The sequence below is a fragment of the Thunnus thynnus genome, chromosome 16 (assembly GCF_963924715.1).
Source record: "Thunnus thynnus chromosome 16, fThuThy2.1, whole genome shotgun sequence".
Lineage (NCBI taxonomy): Eukaryota > Metazoa > Chordata > Actinopteri > Scombriformes > Scombridae > Thunnus > Thunnus thynnus.
The window spans coordinates 11,984,658-12,003,402 of NC_089532.1; the positions used below are offsets into that span (position 1 = coordinate 11,984,658).

Consider the following 18,745-nt stretch of genomic DNA (forward strand, 5'->3'; position numbering starts at 1 on the left):
TCACTCGGTTTCTGTTGCTTTTATTTCCTCATGTTTAACCGTCTTTGATAGAGTATACAGGCTGCATATCGGCCGGCGGACTAAATCTGCCTAACTTGTGAGTGAATAAGAAAATAAGTTTATAAAAAAATAATGAAAGTAATTTTGAAAGGGGTGAAATAAAAGTAGAAGTCGAAATATAAATGTGTGACCTACAGTGGAAGTGAGTAGAATTTATTTTCCTTGTGTAGGATTTTCTTCAGTTTGGCCTAATTAGTTTTCCTTTATAGTATAATACAAATAGTGCCTTGACACTCTTATATATGCAGACTTTATATGTGTTTATATCATCCAGCATTTCCATCACAGTGTCATTTTTCATTATCACCACAAGGAGTTGCCAAAGTCAAGTTTTTGTAATCTGACACATACAGGCTTTAGTTTATTTCCTTATACATATACATTACATTATATACAAATACAAGTGTGACTCTTATCAGCTGTTACTGATTCATACTGCGTAATGAACATCTCTGTGCAGTGTAATAACATTAAGGAATTCAAACGCTATGAAAACACTGCACAAAACTGACCTTATGTCTAATTTCTAACATTTACCATGTTAATAATTCATTCACGTTAATTCAGATTTAAGCAGGCTGTATATACTGCACATGAAATACATGCATATACTGTACGTAACCACCTACTGTATGTGTATAAAGTAACTTTTTACATTCAGTATTTACACATATTTGCACTACTTGTATCCTTGTTTACAATTTACAGAGACTGTTCGACCTGTATATAGACTTTGTTGTTTGTTGTTTCTATATGCACTGTATATATCTGTATCTATTTTTTCACCTACTTGTTGTTGACTTTATGTCCATGTGTGTCTTCCTGAACATTGATTGGAAGTGTGTGTAAGTACATTGAGGCCTTGTATGCATAAACATACTTTGCCAGTAAAGCCGATTCTGATTAGCAAACTTATTGAGATAACCAGACATTAGCAGTCAAACTATATTGTGAAACATAGACCAACTAATCATGAAATTTGAGTACGTCTTAAAAGGGGCGCTCTGTCATGGAGAGTACTGCTCAGCCTCTTTTTCCAGAACATTTCTCTGGTTATTTAAGTAACTGGTTTTTGAACTGTGTGTTCATCAGGTCCAGAAGAAACCAGACAAGTTCAACGAGGAGCTGCTGAGTGACGGGACCGAGGAAAACGACACTGGATTCTGGAAATCTCTGACCAGGTACAAACCTGCCTTTGTACTTCAGATGTACAAAGACTGATATGATTACTAACTAGTTATCTGTATCCTCCAAGTGCCTGGATGACTGAATAATTGACTCCTTCTAGTCAAAGACGTCTTAAATTTAAAGATTTAGCTGTTTTTTTAAAAAAAATTATTTTCAAAATTTAATGTCAAAAAATGTGTGTTTCTTTCAGAGGGTTCACAGGTGGAGGGAAGACAGAGGAGTCAAAGCAAGATAAAGACGATGTGATCAACATCTTCTCTGTAGCCTCGGGGCATCTGTACGAGAGGTTCCTCAGGTGAGCGTCTGAGATGTGACCAGGCAAAGAAAATGTGATTTTTTTGTGTCACAGAAATCCTCAAAAGTAACACCTCTAGTTCCTCTGTGTATGAGAACTTCACTGATTTAATTTATAACTTTATTCTTCTTCCTTCTCAGGATTATGATGCTGTCAGTTCTGAAGAACACCAAAACTCCCGTCAAGTTCTGGTTCCTCAAGAACTACCTGTCTCCAACTTTCAAGGTAGGATTTTTTTTTTTTTCCCCCTCACTGCTACTTTAAAATCAGCCGGCATCTTATCATTGATGTGGAGATTTTCACTGACAGTTGCAGCTTTTTCTCTGTCCGCCATCTGATGTGGACTTCAAACAGGAGTTCTGAAAATCAAGGCGAGGATGAGATTTTTACTCTCATTATAGAAGAAATTCTCCTGATAAACGTGGAGACTTGAGTACTTTTCTTGGCTTGCAGATCAATTCATCATCTTCTGACTTTTTTTTACTTTCTGCTTTTAGTTTTTGGTTTAAAAAAAAAAAAATCTGAGATAAGAAATTGATGAGTAATTTTGTTTTAACCCAGATTCCCAGAGTCCATCAAAGCAGCTAATCAAGTGCAAAATATACCCTGTTTTATTCTTTAAACACTATTTCTATCAGATGACATCAGTTCTATAAAGAAATACTGGAGTTGGCTCAGTAATATTTCTAGTTTTCAAATTTTTAAAGCTTCAGGCAATTAAGAATTATTATACTGACAATTTACAATCTTTGGTAGGTACAAACCATGAATTAAAAACGCTGTCTTCCTAGTTCACACACTGACAGGCTTGCTTTGTGTGTGGTCCTCTCTCAGGAGTTCATCCCCCACATGGCAAAGGAATATGGTTTCCAGTATGAGCTGGTCCAGTATAAGTGGCCTCGCTGGTTACACCAACAGACAGAGAAGCAGAGGATCATCTGGGGCTACAAGATCCTGTTCCTGGACGTGCTGTTCCCTCTTGCTGTTGACAAGATCCTGTTTGTGGATGCTGACCAGGTACGTAGCTGTGCAAACTAGCATTCACGCTACCTTGATATGAATTAATATCTCAGGTTTGGACTGTTGGTCGGACAAAACAAGCAATTTAAAGACGTCACATTAAGCTCTCGGAAAGTGTGATGGGAATCGAAAGCGTCCTGACGTAATTCTTATGTATTATACCTCGGCTTCCTCTCCTTCAGATTGTGCGTACGGACCTGAAGGAGCTGCGTGACTTCGATCTGGAGGGAGCTCCGTACGGATACACTCCGTTCTGCGAGAGCCGGAGGGAGATGGACGGCTACCGCTTCTGGAAGTCCGGCTACTGGGCGAGCCACCTCGCTGGACGCAAGTACCACATCAGGTACACACACTGTCATAGCACTCAAGTCATGAATGAATGCATGTCTGTCGCCCTCAAACACACTCGCATACACAGACGCACTTTTACTTTATTTTTCATGCATATTTCACTTGTTTCTGTCTTTTATCCTCTGTAGCGCCCTGTATGTGGTCGACCTGAAGAAGTTCAGGAAAATAGCAGCAGGAGACCGACTCAGAGGACAGTACCAGGGACTCAGCCAAGACCCCAACAGCTTGTCCAACCTGGACCAGGTCTGTGATTGTCCACTTTCCTCATGAGCTACATGCACTTTTATCATTTTAATGTACATTTGGATTATGATTATAAAGACTGTCAGACCTGAATATTTTACACTTTTTAGTTAGTTAGATACAAATTGCATAACTTTATTAAGCCTGTAGTTACATTGTATCAATAAATCTCAGGCAGCCACTGGTTTCCATTATATTTCAGTGCATGATGAAAGTTTTGACACACTCACAGTGAATTTTTGCTGCCTTTTATTAATTTTTTCTCAAAGTTACGTTATTGTTGTTTGCTCAAGGAAGTGCCAACTGCTGAGGTTTGAGGGTTTGTTGTAGCAGCAGCTTTTTTAATAAAAGAAAACAACCAAAACGCGAATGATCCCTTTCACAATGTCTGTGTTTATGTTTTGTTTATCTTGCGGTTACGATTTTATGACAACATAGTGCAATTAAAATGCTGCTCAGCAGCTGAGTCTCTCATTTTGGAGGCTGGGATGTCCTTGAACACAGCAACAAATAGAGCTTTTAAAACAGTCACTGGTTGTAGCTGCATTACAAAAAAAAAAACAACAACCATAAAGGCATCAGATTGTAACGCTGCAGAGTTGGACATGTTACTTAAACAGATGCTTCTTTTGATGCTTATTTCTCAACCTTTACGACAGAAACGGAAGCAAATTCTGACTTAAATGAGTCAAGACATAATGTGTCCTGGTGTGACTGACACAAAAGAAGGAACTAAAACAGCTGTTTGTTCTGTTTGTAAAAACCTATTTGTTTGTTTCGCGGTTGTTTTCCAGGATCTACCCAACAACATGATCCACCAGGTGCCCATCAAGTCTCTGCCTCAGGAGTGGCTGTGGTGTGAGACCTGGTGTGACGACACCTCCAAGAAGAGCGCCAAGACGATAGACCTGGTAATATAATAACTCTGTGTCAGAGATGTGACCAGGCGTGTGTGTGTGTGTGTGTGTGTGTGTGTGTGTGTGTGTGTGTGTGTGTGTGTGTGTGTGTGTGTGTGTGTGTGTGTGTGTGTGTGTGTGTGTGAGACACTGCACACATAAGCAGTGATGGAGTTTTCTAAAGGCCGTCATTCCACCTAATGACCACTAGAGGGCAGACAGGCTCACTGTGAGGAAATCATTGATAAATACTTTGTTAGTATGTGAATGAAAGTCTTTCTGGATCAATGAAGTGATTCACATGTAAAAATAACAAACCTTAAGATAGAAAATAATTCCACGAGAGTAAAATCTGTGTCATTAAGGGTTTAGAAAGAGTCTGATATAGTCTTACAGTCTTGGTAGAATGCAAATAATTGCAGCAATAGACTAAAAACAATAGACAGTTACCCCCTCCCCCCCAACTGGAACCTCTTTAAATTTGCCACGTTCACATAAATGAGACTCTGGTGTCGGTCATTCCTCAGTACAGCAAGTAACAAATCAAAACATCAGTATAAATTACGAACAAAGAGAAAGCTGAAGTTGTGGTCACATTCAAGATTTACGAGTTAAAACTTTGCAAACCATTTTCCCTCAGTTGTATTTATAAGTTTCAACAGGCAAAGTTACAAACTATTTCACTTTAAATCCATCGTCCCTGATGTCCCTCTGTTGTAACTGGCTGATAGAAAAACACTCAGACTTAGACATGAGATACATAAAACATAACAACATGCAAAATATACAATAAAGTATGTAAAACAAATGCTCAAACTGACCACAGAAGCGCAAGTGTCAACCTGGAGTACACCCAACCCAGTCAGCAGTGGTTAAAACAACATCAACATTGTAACTCGCCAGTTTTATAAGAGACAACATCATTTCTCAAACTGTTAGACCTGATCTTTGATGATCGGAATCTCCGTCCTGAAGGGAAAAGCTCAAACTCTCCATACAGAGTACAGAGAGAACGCCCTGAAATGACTCGAGCCTTTGAAATTGCTCTCTTGTGGAAAATGTGAGACGGATCAGGTAGTTTGAACCCACAATGATCTAAACTAGCCACTTACACTGTGATGCAGCCTGTTCTTGTCACCAAACCAAGTACCTGAGAAAAAAACAGTATGATTTTATTTTTTTTCACTCCTCGTGCACATTACAGTTGATTATTTCATGTTATTTCTTACCGTTTTCCCACCTGTTTCCTATATAACCTCAGTGTAACAACCCAATGACCAAGGAGCCCAAGCTGCAGGCTGCGGTGAGGATCGTGGCCGAGTGGACCGACTACGACCAGGAGATCAAACGTCTGCAGAGCAGAGCGCAGAAGAGAGCAGAACAAAGCCACACAACACAGCAGCAAGGCACAGGTACGTACTGGACACATTTAACAGGTGCATGTGCAGGTACGGCATATACTTAAAGCCGCACCAATCTTTATTTTTAATTTTTAATTAACAGTTTATCACATGACTAAGTGTAATTTGAAAGGAGTCTCTCAAAGTGACCAAGTCCCTTCAATTAAACGGTGTGTTCACACCAAATGCAAAGCGAATTTTTCTTCTGTTGATGCAAAGATGCAAATTCGCACTGGGTGAAGGGAACCGACACGAAAATGATTCAACTCGAGCAAAAAATTTGCAAGTATCGCAGCTTTATGACAAGTTTCATGAGCTCATAGAGACAAAAGGGGAAAAGGAAAGAGACTGAAGGGAAATAACAATGAACCAGAGTTCCTGGTGATTTCCAAGTTCAGTCGAAACTGTAACACAAACAGCAGCAGATGAATCAACTTTTGCTGTCTGTGGTGAAACTGGTTCAACTGAATGTGCTTTAGTTGAAGTATCTGCTGCTGACGGTCACTAGATGTGTGAGAGAACCTGTATTTTATGCTAAATGATGACAACCTTGCCAACCTTGTCCAAAAACACCTGATGTTTCAATCGTGCATTTTGCAACCAAACAAAAAAAAAGATTAAAATCGTGAATCAACCCCAAGCTTGAAAAAAAACCAGCCCTTCTCTGATCTAAAAACACATCAATCTGCTTGAACAACGTTTCCCCTCGTCTCTGTCTCTCTTTCAGACGTCCACATAGAGTTGTGAGGATCCTTCGCTGATGTGATGAGAACTGGACTCTGTTTAAAGAGTCCGCTTCGTTAAGAGGCTCCGCTCCTGCCTCGGGGACTGCTGACTGACCACACGCCACTGCTAAATGGTTTAAATATTGTTCTGTTTTTGTTCTTTTTATAAAGTGTGAAGAAGGGGAGTTATAGTGGTCAGGTTTAACAGGTTTTTGTGCGTGCGTGTGCGTGTGTGTGTGTGTCTGTGCAAAGCGGTGAGAATGTATTTTGTGAATCATGAACATAAATTCTATTTTTTTTTTTTTTTCTCCAGTAATTTCCCTGTAATAGATGTCGGTCTGTGTAAGTTTTTGCACTGATTGGGATTCTGGTTCTGGCTGTGGTTGAAGCACAAAGGGAGGAAAATCTCACTGCTGGTTAAACGACACAAAAATCAAACATCTGGTGGTGGGAAGGGTTTAATTTTTAAAGCTGGTTAGCCCTCCTCTGGTTTGGTAAAATGTGCAGGTAGACAAGTTTATACAAAATTTTACACACAGTTCCTATGTAGGTCATTTAATATATGAATAATATCCAAATTTTCAGGCCTTGAAACCAGAGCTCAGTGATATGTTTGATGTCAACATCATGACATTTTGAGTTTTTTCCCTCCGATTATGGCAAATTAATGCAAAATTGCAGAGAAAATTATCAAACGGATGTTTAAATGCAGTGAACTGTGATCTACTGTGATTCAAACATGTAAAACAAACACTTAAACAGCTTATTTTGTTTGTTTTTTTATGACTTTTTACTGGGAAATATGAATTTGGACATCAGAATTTTATGAAACAATATTATATTTTTTGCCCAGCCCCTCTTGAGACGTTTCAAAAATGCCAAATAAGTCATTAAAAATCAGTGTCACATCTACACATCATTTGGTACAGTGGTCCCCAGATCTTTTAAAGAATCACCTCCGCCCAACATAAACTAAACAAGACTTTAAGGGAATGTTTGCGGAATTTATAAATGAGCCAGAACGCTGTTAATGATGTTTACATTCATCCAATGAAGATTAAACTGAAGATTAGATTGAATCTCCCGGCTTTTTCGTGGATTAATTAATGTCACTGTGACTCTCAGGGAAAGATGTTCGGAGCTCGTGTGGGTTGCAGCTTTCAGTACGAATCAGGAGAGAAGGGGGACAGGTGGAATTTGAGTTTGTGGTACTTCAAGGGAAAAGAAGCCAAGATGTCAGAGCTTGGTTGAAAAAAAAAATTGATTTCTGTACTTTTGGACTACTTAAACATCCACGGATTTATGATCATTCTCTGTTTTGGCTGTCAAATATTTTTGTTAAATAAAATTCCCCAACAATAAAGTGGGTCCAGTGTTTTATGTATGTAAAGGTGTTTCATACTGTTTGGCTTGAAGGATACGTTCACAATTTATCCAAGTCTCTTAAAACAACAGTCAGAAGCTCAAATGAACACTGACTCATGTTTTTCTTGCAGTAATCATTCCTCCCGTTAGAAGATCCCCTTCATAACGCACTTTCAGTGTAAGTGATGGGGCCTCCTCCTGTGCAAAAAATGTATTTAAAAGTTGATCTGAAGCTGATATGAAGCTTCAGCTGTAGTCAAATCAAGTCAATATTTCTCAATGTCTTTTTAGAGCCAAAGTCCCTCTTTTTATTACAATCCTTCCACCGCAGCTGAACAGGAAAACACTGTCCGTCGAGACACAAAGAAGGAATTCTTTAGTAAAAAAGACTAACTTTGGAAGATATCCACTTTATTTGACTAACTCAGACGGCTGAAGTCTCATATTATCTTCGGATAAACCTTTTTTTTGTATTAATTTCTTCAATGATGAGTACAGGTTTAACAGACATTGTCAATGTCTATTCCCTGTTTTTGACATCCTAATATGAAGAGTTGGTTCAACATATTGAATACAACATATTAAATACGTTTTTTTGCACAAAACGAGGACTGCATTACGGTCAGTATGAAAAGGACAAATGATTACAGCGAGCAAAACCTGTTTCAATGATCATTTGGGCTCCTGACTGTTGTTTTAAGACACACTTGACGAAAGTTTGAACCTATCCTTTATGACAGGTGTGGTTCCTAAAGTAGGGGTCACAAGAAAAAATCTGAGGTGACACGAAATCATTCATAAGCTATAAGACAGAAGACAAAAATCCTGATACACAGTTTTCTGACTTTTTCTAATACTGTTGAGTTTTATCCGTCAAACAAGTATTAAAAATAAATAATCTAACACAGCTCATTATGGAACCTGTGAAAAGGTCGTTCGGCTGTGAAGGGCCACAAAAGGTTGAACCAGTGGCTTTATATTAAGGATAGATTCAGTTTTTTTGTGAGTCCATCTTAAAGCAGAAGCCCACATACTGTATATGTTGAAACATTTTTGGTTTCTCTAATTGTTCCTCCCCTCCTTTAAATCAGTTCCAACGGAAGAGACGAGCAACAGAAAATCTACAGTCTTTGTTCTGTGTAACTAATAATTTTAAAGTTGTGCAATGTTTGAGGACAGAGACAAGAGTTATATTAATTAATCAAGTTGATCCCCTCTATGTTTCACCAGACTGTTTCCTGTTTGCAGTGGGGAGGATTTTGTCCTAAACAGACTTCAAGTTTTGTAGACACCCTTTTGTTTTGTTAACATTTGTCCGCTGAAGCCTCACATCAGCTGTAACTGAATTTGAAAACATTTCTCACCCACATGTGTCACGCTGGAATTGAGTAAGAAGAAGTTTCTTCACAGACAGAAAGGATGAATGTTGTTTCAGCGCACGTACAAGCATGTTTTCTTTTTTTTTTAGACACACTTGGGAAAAAATGTGAACTTGTCCTTTAAGATATTTCATTTCCTCAGTGAATTCGTCCTGTTGACATTTTAAAAACAAACTCCCTTCTCGCTTCTTTCAACACGCATTCAACTTGTCACTGAAGGTTTCAGACTTTTATTGTGATCCATTTGAAAAAAGGTTTTACAAAAGGTAACATTCAATTTTTACACCAATTCTTTAAAAAAAATCACTTAAAATAAGGTTTTGATACATGGAAACAAATTCAACAAAGTTAACTAGGTAATGGCTTCTATAAACAAGGTGAAAATAAGATAATATACATGTAAATGAACGCTACAGACATGAGGACAAACGAAGGAAGGGATTATATTAATTAAAATAAAAAACGAAAAAAAAAAAACAATGGCGTGATTGTTTTCCTTTTGACATCTGGCCAGAATTACCAACAGAGCGGTTATTGCAAAACTAATCCCACATCATCTGGTGTCCAACTGGAATGTTTGATGACAGAAACGCCCTCGTGGGCTCACTGATTTGTTGCATCCGTTTCTTGGTTTTTCTTCACATGTCAACACTTTTTGCATGTTTTGTCATCCTGCCGCCAACGATAAAGAGCCCTGCAGGAATTCAGGAGGTGCCCACCCCAGAACACCCAGATCAGCGAAGAGACATACGGAAACACAACGTGAATTTACAACAAAAATATGAAAAGAAAAAGAAAAAAAAAAAAAAAAAAAAGACGTGGACAAGCACAGCGGACGGCGTGCTCGTGAGGACAGATGAGACATTCTGTTCAGACTCACCAGATGCTGGAAGAAGTTGCCCTTTTTCAGGGCGGCTTGCATCTATTTTTTTTTTCCTCCCCTCAAGGTGGAAAACACAAACTTCAGATCAGTTTACAGTGGCACTGTCGTCCTACTCTGACCACCAGCTGTTTGAAGCGACGCGGCGTGACATCATCGCCACTGCCCTGTTGGCTGTCGGTGATTGGTCGACAGCTGCTGCTTGTTTATTTAAGAAGAAGTTGGACATTTTGGGGAAATGTTCTTTGTTCGCTTTCTTGCAGAGTATTACACACACACACGCACACGTCTATGTGTGAAATATGAAGCTGCACCAGGTGTTTGGAGAAATTATGTACGAGAACTTCCTTTTTGAAAGTCTAAAAACGACAATTTAACTTAGTTACCAGGAAATAGTCTGGTATATAACCCCTAAAATTGTTATTTTTACACTTCAGGTTTTGTACAGGTTAAACAAATTAGATATGTGTTCATTAGTCAGCTTTAAAGATGCTAGGTGAAGGCTAGTAGTTCCCCCCCGTTTCCAGTCTTTGTGCTAAGCTAGGTTAGCCGGCTGCTGCTGCTAGCTTCATATTTACTGTACAGACATGAGAGAGGAATCAATCTTCTCATCTAACTCTTAGCAAGAAAGCAAATAAGCTTCCAAAAATGTCAAACTGGTCCTTTAAAAAGAATAATTTTTTCGTTTACGGTGGCAGCGTTGCAACAGTTCAGCGCAGATGTGGTGCCGCTTCAAACAGAGCGTTCAGTTTTTGTCAGAACTCTCCAAAGACAAAGATTTAACATCAAACATCCCAGAGAGGTTCACTACTTCCTTTACGTTCTTCCAAACACAACTCCTCCTCTTCCTCATTATCTCCTCCGTTTCACAAACACATTTATCTCCATTACAGTTACATCATCTGCAAAGCTTAAAGGTTCTATATGTAGGAATCAAATTCCTTCTCTTTAGTGACACCGGTGGCCGTTAAGTGAGCTGCAGCTAGCATCCTGTTGCTCGGAGCGAGACTATTGCAGGTGATGTCTTTCCTTACTTACGCTTCTCTATTCTAACAAAACATTTCTAACATGTTTTGCATCATGTTTCTGCAAAGCATCTCTCACTCCCAGTCAGTCAGCTGTGTTGTTGTTGTTGTGAAATGTGTGGTTTGACAGAGGCAGCTAGCTGTCTCGTTAGCTGGAGAGCTAATATCTGCAGGGTGTTTCTACTTGGATAGCACCGTTTTTGTTGTGGTAGATGCCGGTCATTTGTTGACAGAGAGAGGCAAGGCATACAGGAGCACGCAAAAAACGTCACATCCTTTGGATTTTCGCGGAAAATCCGGCCCGAGTCCTTCACATAGAAATCAGTCCACAGGCTGATATACCCAACCGGGGAGGGTCTCATTTTTTTGACTTACGTTACAACCTATTCACTCATTGGCAATAAAAACAATGAATTAAGTTGCTTCATAATTCTTACATATAGAACCTTTAAAAAAAACACATGCACCTCCAGCATTTTATACAAGAGTATGATACAAAATAAGGCATTTCATCGTGTTGAGTATTCATGTCGTGTTTTGAGTGTTAATGCATGTTTTCTCCTGTGTGTATGTGTGTGTGTGTGTGTGTGTAAGTGTAAGAATGTGTTTACGCGTGTGTACATAGCAACCACCTTTTTTAATGTTATTCTTTTTGCCCGCCTATAAAAAGACTGCAAAAAACAAACATAAAGTCATGATAACTCTTACTTAAAATATATATATTTGTCATATATATTTACGTATATATTCATATGTAAAAAACAAAAAAAAAACAAAAAAAAAGAGGGAAGAGGGGAAGAGAAAAAGCCCAAGAGGTCCCTGTGATAGGCCGGTTCTCAGAAATCCACCTCACCCCGTCCTCCCCCGCCCCCGCGCTCATTCCATGACCTCACCGGGTGCCACGGTGACCAGCTGCAAAGGGATCTCCTGATTGGCTACGAGGTCGTGGGTGGTGGCGGTCTGGAGGATGAGTGTGGTACCGTCGGCGGTGATGACGGCGTCGGTGGTGGGCGGAGACGTGGAGGAGGGAACGCCGCCTTTTTTATTCTGGTGAGTCTTTATGTGCTTGGCCAGGTGGTCGCTCCTCATGAACCTCTTGGAGCACTCCGTGCACACGAACTTCTTCTCCCCTGCGAGGTCAACGACAGAAACATCAGAGTGGGAACAGGAACAAGATATTGCAGTACAGGACGGATACATTTTGTCATATTGTGTTTATGTTAGTTAATCACTCTCTGGTATAAACTCTTGAGTATTAACGTGCTATGAATTCTTACGATTTGTTACCAGTAGTTTTTGATTGTTTCGTTAAAGGGGAGGGCTAGTGTGGGTGGGGTTAAGGGGATGATATGATGTGTGGTTTAGGCTGGAGTGCCTTTGTTTTATTTTTATGATTCCTTCTTCTTCTTTTTATGTTTAACAAGTAATAAAATGTTCAAAAATGTAAAAAGAAAAGAAAATAAATAGTAGAAACAGAATTCTCCACGTATCTTCCAACAAAAAGCAGCAGAATCAGGTGCTTCTCAGTTTAGGACAGCAGATTTCAAAAAAACAGAAGTGAGAGGAGCACATTGATTAATTTGCAGCCTTTAATTGTGCAAACAGACTAACGTTTCGACACGACTGTGTCTGTAGTGTCTTATATTTTAAAAGAAAATATAGGTTTGAGTAATTCAGAACCAGCGTCACTAGCCGTGTTTCCGTTAGATTCGCAAGAGAATTTTAAGCAAAGTTTTGAAATGTCGCAAAAAGGAAAATGTGTTTCATTAAGCTTTTTTTAATGCAATCCTTCAAAATGTGCATACAAATAGGTTGATGGAAACACAGCTACTGATAAACAGTTTGTCCACCAGACAGTGCTGACAAGTTTATTTTTAACTCTAGTCTGTTATCATTTAGCTCTGGTGATATCTAGTCATGCAGATAGTTTTGGTTTAATGTGCCTGGATATAACTCTCTCTCTGAGATCTCTGCTGCCACTCTGATACATATGAGACGGATGGAGTTTTGTTTGTGGGGTTCACAGCTTTGAAATGTGACATTTCAAAATTTAACACCAACTTCTTTCAAGACAAAATGCCCCTGTTGGTCTGGTTAATCCACAGAACACAATGTTCAGTTCAGTTTTCATTGGACTTACTTTACCAAAAATTAGTCCTTATGAAAACTAAAGATAGATACAACTATGTATTTTTTTTCCTTTTATGCAGTGTGGGTTTTTTTTTTTTTTTGGTAATTTATGTGAACCAGCTCTAAAAATGTGTGAGTGCGCCTGCATATGTGCAACTCTGGAGAATGTTGAAAGACTCAAAAACAAGCTGAAACACAGATTGCATCATTAGCACGCTACCCACATATGTTTTTACTCATTTACTGAATTGAGCTCCACTATGGCACAAGGAAAGTGCACCGAGGATTGAGGACATTGTCTGATCAATATACTGTAGGTGTTCCATTATGACAAAGCTTTCCCTGCTCCATCCAACAGAATGTAGAACGATAATAAAGCACATAACTAAGATCTACCTTTTTGTAAAAATAGCTCATTAGTGCTTTTTCATATTGACCCTGATACTTCAACTAAAGAGAAGCTAACTAAAGCTTTACTGATAATCATTCAGTCCAGTCAAAGATCATAACAAATACTGATCATGTTTTTCCTGAGCCCAAAACAATGTCTTAGAATTGCTTATTAAATCTGAGGAACGATTATAAAAGCCAAAGCAATTTAATTTATGCAGTTCTTCTCAATTACTTTACTGTCCCTGATGGGGAATTTGTCCTGCAGCCACTTGAAGATACACAAAACATAATAAAATACATGAAAACTTGATAAATAACCAATATGATTCTGGTAAATCAAATCAAATACTCAATTTAGCATCAAATTAAATACTATTGTACATCTATACACAGTCTCCCATCACCCAAAATAATGAACTCCAGCATGAAAGTATTAGTAGATTCTTCTGCTTACAAACAAGGTCCAGACTTCACTGTTTATCCATCAAAATGTCAAATCAAAAGGTTAATATTTAGCTTTACTTTTCCTTTTCTCTTTGCTTTCAATATGATGTTCGTCACCTCCCATCATTCAACACTGTGTGATCAACAGTACAGACACCAACAGCAGGATACTCTTCCAAAAACATGTTGAAGGTTTGTACTATCAAAGACAAATAACTCTCTCAAACATGGACGCATGTTCCTCATTTACCGCTGATAACTACAAAGAATACCTTTACTCGCTTGATTTACATATTTTCCCAACAACAAAACGACAGAGCATTGTCTCACCTGTGTGTGTCCTCCGGTGTCTCTGCAGCTCGTCGCTCCTGGTGAACCTCTTGCCGCAGAACATCCAGTTGCAGACAAAAGGTCTCTCTCCGCTGTGCCAGCGCAGGTGAGCTCGGAGATGGGACGTCTTTCCGTAAACTTTCCCGCAGCCGGCGATGTGACAGATGTGCTGCTTCTTTTTCCCCATGCCTGACCCTCTGTGAAGCGCAGGAGAAAGTGAGGAATGAAAAGGACACACGAAAATACAGCGGATGATTTCTTGTTTTTCCGTTTTAACAAAAGTGGAAGAGTCAGGCTAAAAAAAGAAGGTAAAAGGCAGATTTGCATATCAATGGCCTACAAAGTTGAATAAAAGAATACAAAGCCAAAAAAACAAACAAAATGGAAATCAAGATTTTGTAATGCTACACGAATGAAGACTTAAGTGCAGTTTAACAGCTTAAGTACAGAAATGTTAAGTTGTTTAAAACAGATTATCTCCAGTTAATATAGCCGACTGGGTTCTGAAACTATAAACCAGCAATAAAAGACGATCAAACTTCAGACATCAAGTGATAAGAGCAGCAGTTGAAATGAACAACATCTGGGTGTTAAATCCTGCACAATATGGTGGAGATATAATTTATTATTCATGTAATTAAGATGTTTAATCAAGTCTTAGAACCTAATTCAGCTTTCTGGCTTTTAAGTAGCTCACCTTCCTCCGGACTCTTTGCAGTTGGGGCAGGTGCAGGCTACTCTGCGGAGCCTCTTGCCTTCACCGCTCGGCGTCTCCATGTCGTCTTCTCCCATCTGAACCCGCAGGTTGTTCAGGTCGCTGGCGTTCAGCGTTGAGTCTTCCCTCAATTGCCACTCCTCAGAGTCCGGCTCCTCCTTTATCTGGATACCTGAATCAGGGAGATGATTATTAACAAGTTATATTTAAATATTTGCATATTCAGAATAATGCGTGTGGATGTACAATATGTGCACGCGACCCGTACCAGCTGGACTGCTTGCGTCATCCCCCTGTGTGTACTGAACTCCAGCTTGTGTTACGGAGTTCACCGTTACCGTCTGGAGGTTGGGTAGGCTGACCTGGCCTGTCTGGCCCAGAGGGAGGGCCTGGACCGGGGCTAAGGTCAGCTGCTGGGCCTGGCCTTGCCCTTGGGGCAACTGGAGGCCCTGGAGTGACTGGACACCCTGAACCTAGAGAGATAAATACACAACATGATACTTAAATAATGCTCTGACACTTTTCTGTTTTGAACACACTCAACACACACTTCTTTTTAGCTTACCTGGAAAGTCTGCCACTGGATCTGTCCTGTAGCGGTGACAGTTTGGGCCTGGATGAGGAAGGTCCCCGGGTTGACCAGCTGTACGCTCTGTAGAGTCTGACCTGCTGCTGCATTCATGTCCTGGCCCTGAGCCACCTGGGCTACCTGGGCCTGACTGTCCCCAGACAGCTGCAGGATGGGCTGCGAGATAGTGGTAGCATTAGAGGATGACACCTGCAGAGCAGAAAAACAACAAAATAAGTTAGAACAGAACAGGCAGAGAGTGAGAAAGTAGCATTCACGTCATATTACACTCACATACTACACTCCACTGCAGCGGTTCTCAAAGTTTTTGGCTTAGACCCTTCATTGCTCGGGCTCGGTATCATTCAAAATTTTTAGATACCTGTGTTTTGGTATCAAATCAATATTTTTTTGTTACATTACTGTCAGGAATATAATCATGTTTTCCCTTTTTATAAAATTTAACTAAAGCAGCCAAACTTCTTATCTATTAAGTGTTGTCTAAACATAATCAGTCTTGCTATGACATGCCTAGATTATACTGCTTAAAATCAGACAAAAATTACATTTAAATTAGGGATATCTGATCAAAGAATAAGCAAACAAGATTACAAATTTGACCAGACGCCAGATACCAGCATATCACCAATTATGAGCTCAGTGTCAACTCAAGATTGGTATTTTTTCCTTCTCAGATTGTTTAATTTGAAAGATTTTAGAGGCTGTAAGAGGTTAAAGTAACCAGCATCTCACAAGAAGAAAAAGCAAAGAAAAAATTAACAAGATTTTGTGAAATATACATTTTTCACTTGTATGTTTAATCATCTAGTGAGATCAGATTCATCTTGAAACCTCTTCCTGACCTCCCAAGTTGGAAACCAAGCTGCCTTAAAGGCCACAGGCCTGACAAACACATCACATGACAGCGTTAAAGGTTTGCATTCTGACCTGGATTTGCTGCAGGTGGTTGTGGGAGTTGTAGTTTTCTGAGGAGGGGTCGGACACGCCTGCAGACACTGCAGTGGCTTGGGTCAGAACCCCCGTGCCGTCGATGGTCTCGGGAAGATGGGAGGAGTTGGAGGAAGAAGTGGTGGTTGGCACGTAGAGTTCTTGATTGCTGCTGGCGTCGCTTACTGTCACCAGCTGCTGTTTGCTGGCGTCCTGACTCTGACTCTCCAGTGTCTGACCGCTCATGATCAGCTGACCTTCCGGTGTCACCCCTGTTGCGATGGGGACCGTCTGCGCTCCCGTCAACCCGAGCGACTCCAGATCCACACTGTTTATGGGGACGAATGTTATGTTGCTGGGCAGCCCTACAGGTACTGTGCCGGTGTATGCTGAACCCCCACCCAGCGGGACGCCTTGAATCGACTGCACTTGCCCCACCTGCGTCAGGAGGTCTGTGGTCGTTGTCGTGGCACAGCTGATGCCGATGCTGCCCTGGCCACTGTCTTGAAGGAGCTGGATCTGCCCCGTGCCATCATCCAACCCCTGTGTCGAGAATCCTGCAAGTGTTCCATCCGCGTTTTGGATTTGAGGGATAACCTGGAAGATGAGGACGATAGCTTTCATGAAGATCACCACCTGTGCACAACAGCTACTGCTTCTTAAACATGTTTTTTTGTCTCCTTTTACCTGATACTGAATGCCTGACACGCCGTTGGCCGCTGCTTCATTCCCCGACGCTGTAACGTAGATGGGCTGGCTGGGAAGACTCCCAATAGGAAGCACGTACTGCCCGTTGGACGTGACGATCCCCGAGTTTGGAATGTGAACGACTCCTTGATCTTCCTTCCCAGTGGAGACAGGAGTTAACACCTCCCATCGGTCTGAACCCGTCAGCTGTATGGCCGACATATCTGTTGTCTTGGGGGTAAATTGCACAATCAGATTAGCGAGGATGGATCACATTTCTATGATTCATCTCAGATTTTGATGAGATTAAAAAAAAAATGGAAAAGGGAATCAGTCTTGGCTTTTGTGTTGAAATCAGTTATCAAGTCAGAGACTGTGGCTGATCTATCAAACACAGTAAATCAAAGATCATGCAGGCTTTGTACTGATGCAGAGAATAGCTGATGGAAGAGCCAGAAGCTAGATGCAACCACCAACACACAGAGTGGAGATAACAGGCTCCAGAGCAGGGTGTGGGGGATGGGTGGCTATTACAGCACAATTGAACGCTACTGTTTTGATTATGGACGCTTTCCCTGCCATATTATCACACCCCCTGCATCCTCCCAGCCCAAGGTACACCGGCTATCTTCCAGCGAGCCGACCCAAGTGACTGCCTTCAGTGTCCTACCCACTATGGGCGGGTTTTACAGGGGTAAAGTGGGTGGCCGTTATTGAGGGGAACACAGGAAGTGTACGGCTTTCACCCCATGCCATCAAAATTTTAAAACGTGTGAACTTCATGCTCTCTAAAAACACAACCAGCAATCGGAAAGCGAGCGAGAAAGACGAGCTAGAAAATGTCGGATACCTGTGTTTCCGCTGCGCCGCCGGGTTGCAGAAACTCGCTTTGACTGCTGTCCACGTCCGCGGACGCCATTTCTCCTTGTTTCAGAGGCTGCTCTGGCGCTAGCAGGGAGAGAAGGGGAAACTCAGCAAAACTCTGTAATCTTCAACTCCTGCCTGCCAGAAAATCTCGCAAAGCATCCCCACTCTCCAGTCCGAAAGGAGCTGACTGCGAAATTCAACTTTGCAGCGGGGAATCTGGGGCGATTTCGGCCCAGATCGACTGTTTACTTTGTCAACTCCGCGGCTAGCCAGCTAGCTCAGTCAGCTAACCATGTCTAGCTAGTTAGCAACAGAGCAAAAGATAAAAAAAAGACGCAGCTTGCCTCGCTGCAGGCTGCACAAACTCACCGATTAGTTGCACGCTTCGATGCGCTACGTCTTTACGTAGCAGTCATAGCGTGAATGGTAGTAACCGGGAGGATTATCTGATCAACTAAACTCCGAACATGATTATTTTATCAAAGGCGGGCTAGTGTTGATCGGTGAATTCGGGTCGATTTTTTTCTATTTTGATTGACGGTGCGGGAAACACAAAAAGGTGGGACTAACAGGCTGGACCGTCCAATTTGCATCACATTACAGGACGTCCCGCCTTTCTTCTCTAACGCGATTGGCTAAGCAGACGATCTACTGAGACTTGATTGGCCAACCGCGATGTCAGTCTTTTTCTCTTTTTTTTAAATGGGACGTGTGTTTCCTGTTTGTTGTTGGAATGCAGTTGTTGAATTCTCAACAGAGAAACCAGGAAAACGGTGGCGTTTTTGTCGAAATTATACACTTTATTCTATCATTTAATGCAAAATAAAGTTATTTAT

The 18,745-nt window shown here is 40.8% G+C and overlaps 2 protein-coding genes across 4 annotated transcripts in view; one reads left to right on the top strand and one right to left on the bottom strand.

Annotated features, from left to right (window-relative positions):
* The window catches only part of uggt1 (UDP-glucose glycoprotein glucosyltransferase 1), a 33,219-nt gene extending 25,678 nt beyond the window's left edge, over window positions 1-7,541 (top strand). Inside the window, exons 32-40 of the mRNA XM_067614485.1 lie at window positions 1,153-1,241; window positions 1,439-1,543; window positions 1,684-1,768; window positions 2,378-2,560; window positions 2,746-2,906; window positions 3,043-3,157; window positions 3,952-4,068; window positions 5,315-5,465; window positions 6,181-7,541. Of these exons, the coding sequence (XP_067470586.1) occupies window positions 1,153-1,241; window positions 1,439-1,543; window positions 1,684-1,768; window positions 2,378-2,560; window positions 2,746-2,906; window positions 3,043-3,157; window positions 3,952-4,068; window positions 5,315-5,465; window positions 6,181-6,200 (1,026 nt within the window). The 3' untranslated portion in view covers window positions 6,201-7,541. The remainder of the gene's footprint in view (window positions 1-1,152; window positions 1,242-1,438; window positions 1,544-1,683; window positions 1,769-2,377; window positions 2,561-2,745; window positions 2,907-3,042; window positions 3,158-3,951; window positions 4,069-5,314; window positions 5,466-6,180) is intronic.
* A 1,595-nt stretch (window positions 7,542-9,136) lies between these two features.
* On the bottom strand, window positions 9,137-18,433 carry LOC137199886 (transcription factor Sp3-like). 3 transcript variants are annotated; one of them, XM_067614486.1, is made up of 9 exons: window positions 18,279-18,433; window positions 17,893-17,990; window positions 17,043-17,273; window positions 16,356-16,952; window positions 15,405-15,617; window positions 15,108-15,312; window positions 14,822-15,011; window positions 14,125-14,321; window positions 9,137-11,957 (listed from the first exon to the last, which is right to left on the bottom strand). In XM_067614486.1, the coding sequence occupies exons 2-9, from the start codon at window positions 17,959-17,961 to the stop codon at window positions 11,704-11,706; spliced, it is 1,956 nt and encodes a 651-aa protein (XP_067470587.1). In that variant the 5' UTR covers window positions 17,962-17,990; window positions 18,279-18,433; the 3' UTR covers window positions 9,137-11,703. The 3 variants fall into 3 exon arrangements, with proteins under 3 accessions (XP_067470587.1, XP_067470589.1, XP_067470588.1); XM_067614488.1 differs by lacking the exon at window positions 17,893-17,990; XM_067614487.1 differs by having other exon boundaries at window positions 17,893-18,433.
* Window positions 18,434-18,745: the final 312 nt, after the last annotated feature.

Excerpts from the sequence above, each read along its gene's own strand:
- LOC137199886 (XM_067614486.1), bottom strand. The coding sequence starts at position 17,961 with ATGGCGTCCGCGGACGTGGACAGCAGTCAAAGCGAGTTTCTGCAACCC. Across the intron at positions 17,274-17,892 it reads GCGGCGCAGCGGAAACACAG|ACAACAGATATGTCGGCCAT; the intron begins GTATCCGACATT and ends TTTACCCCCAAG. Across the intron at positions 15,012-15,107 it reads TGACGCAAGCAGTCCAGCTG|GTATCCAGATAAAGGAGGAG; the intron begins GTACGGGTCGCG and ends TCCCTGATTCAG.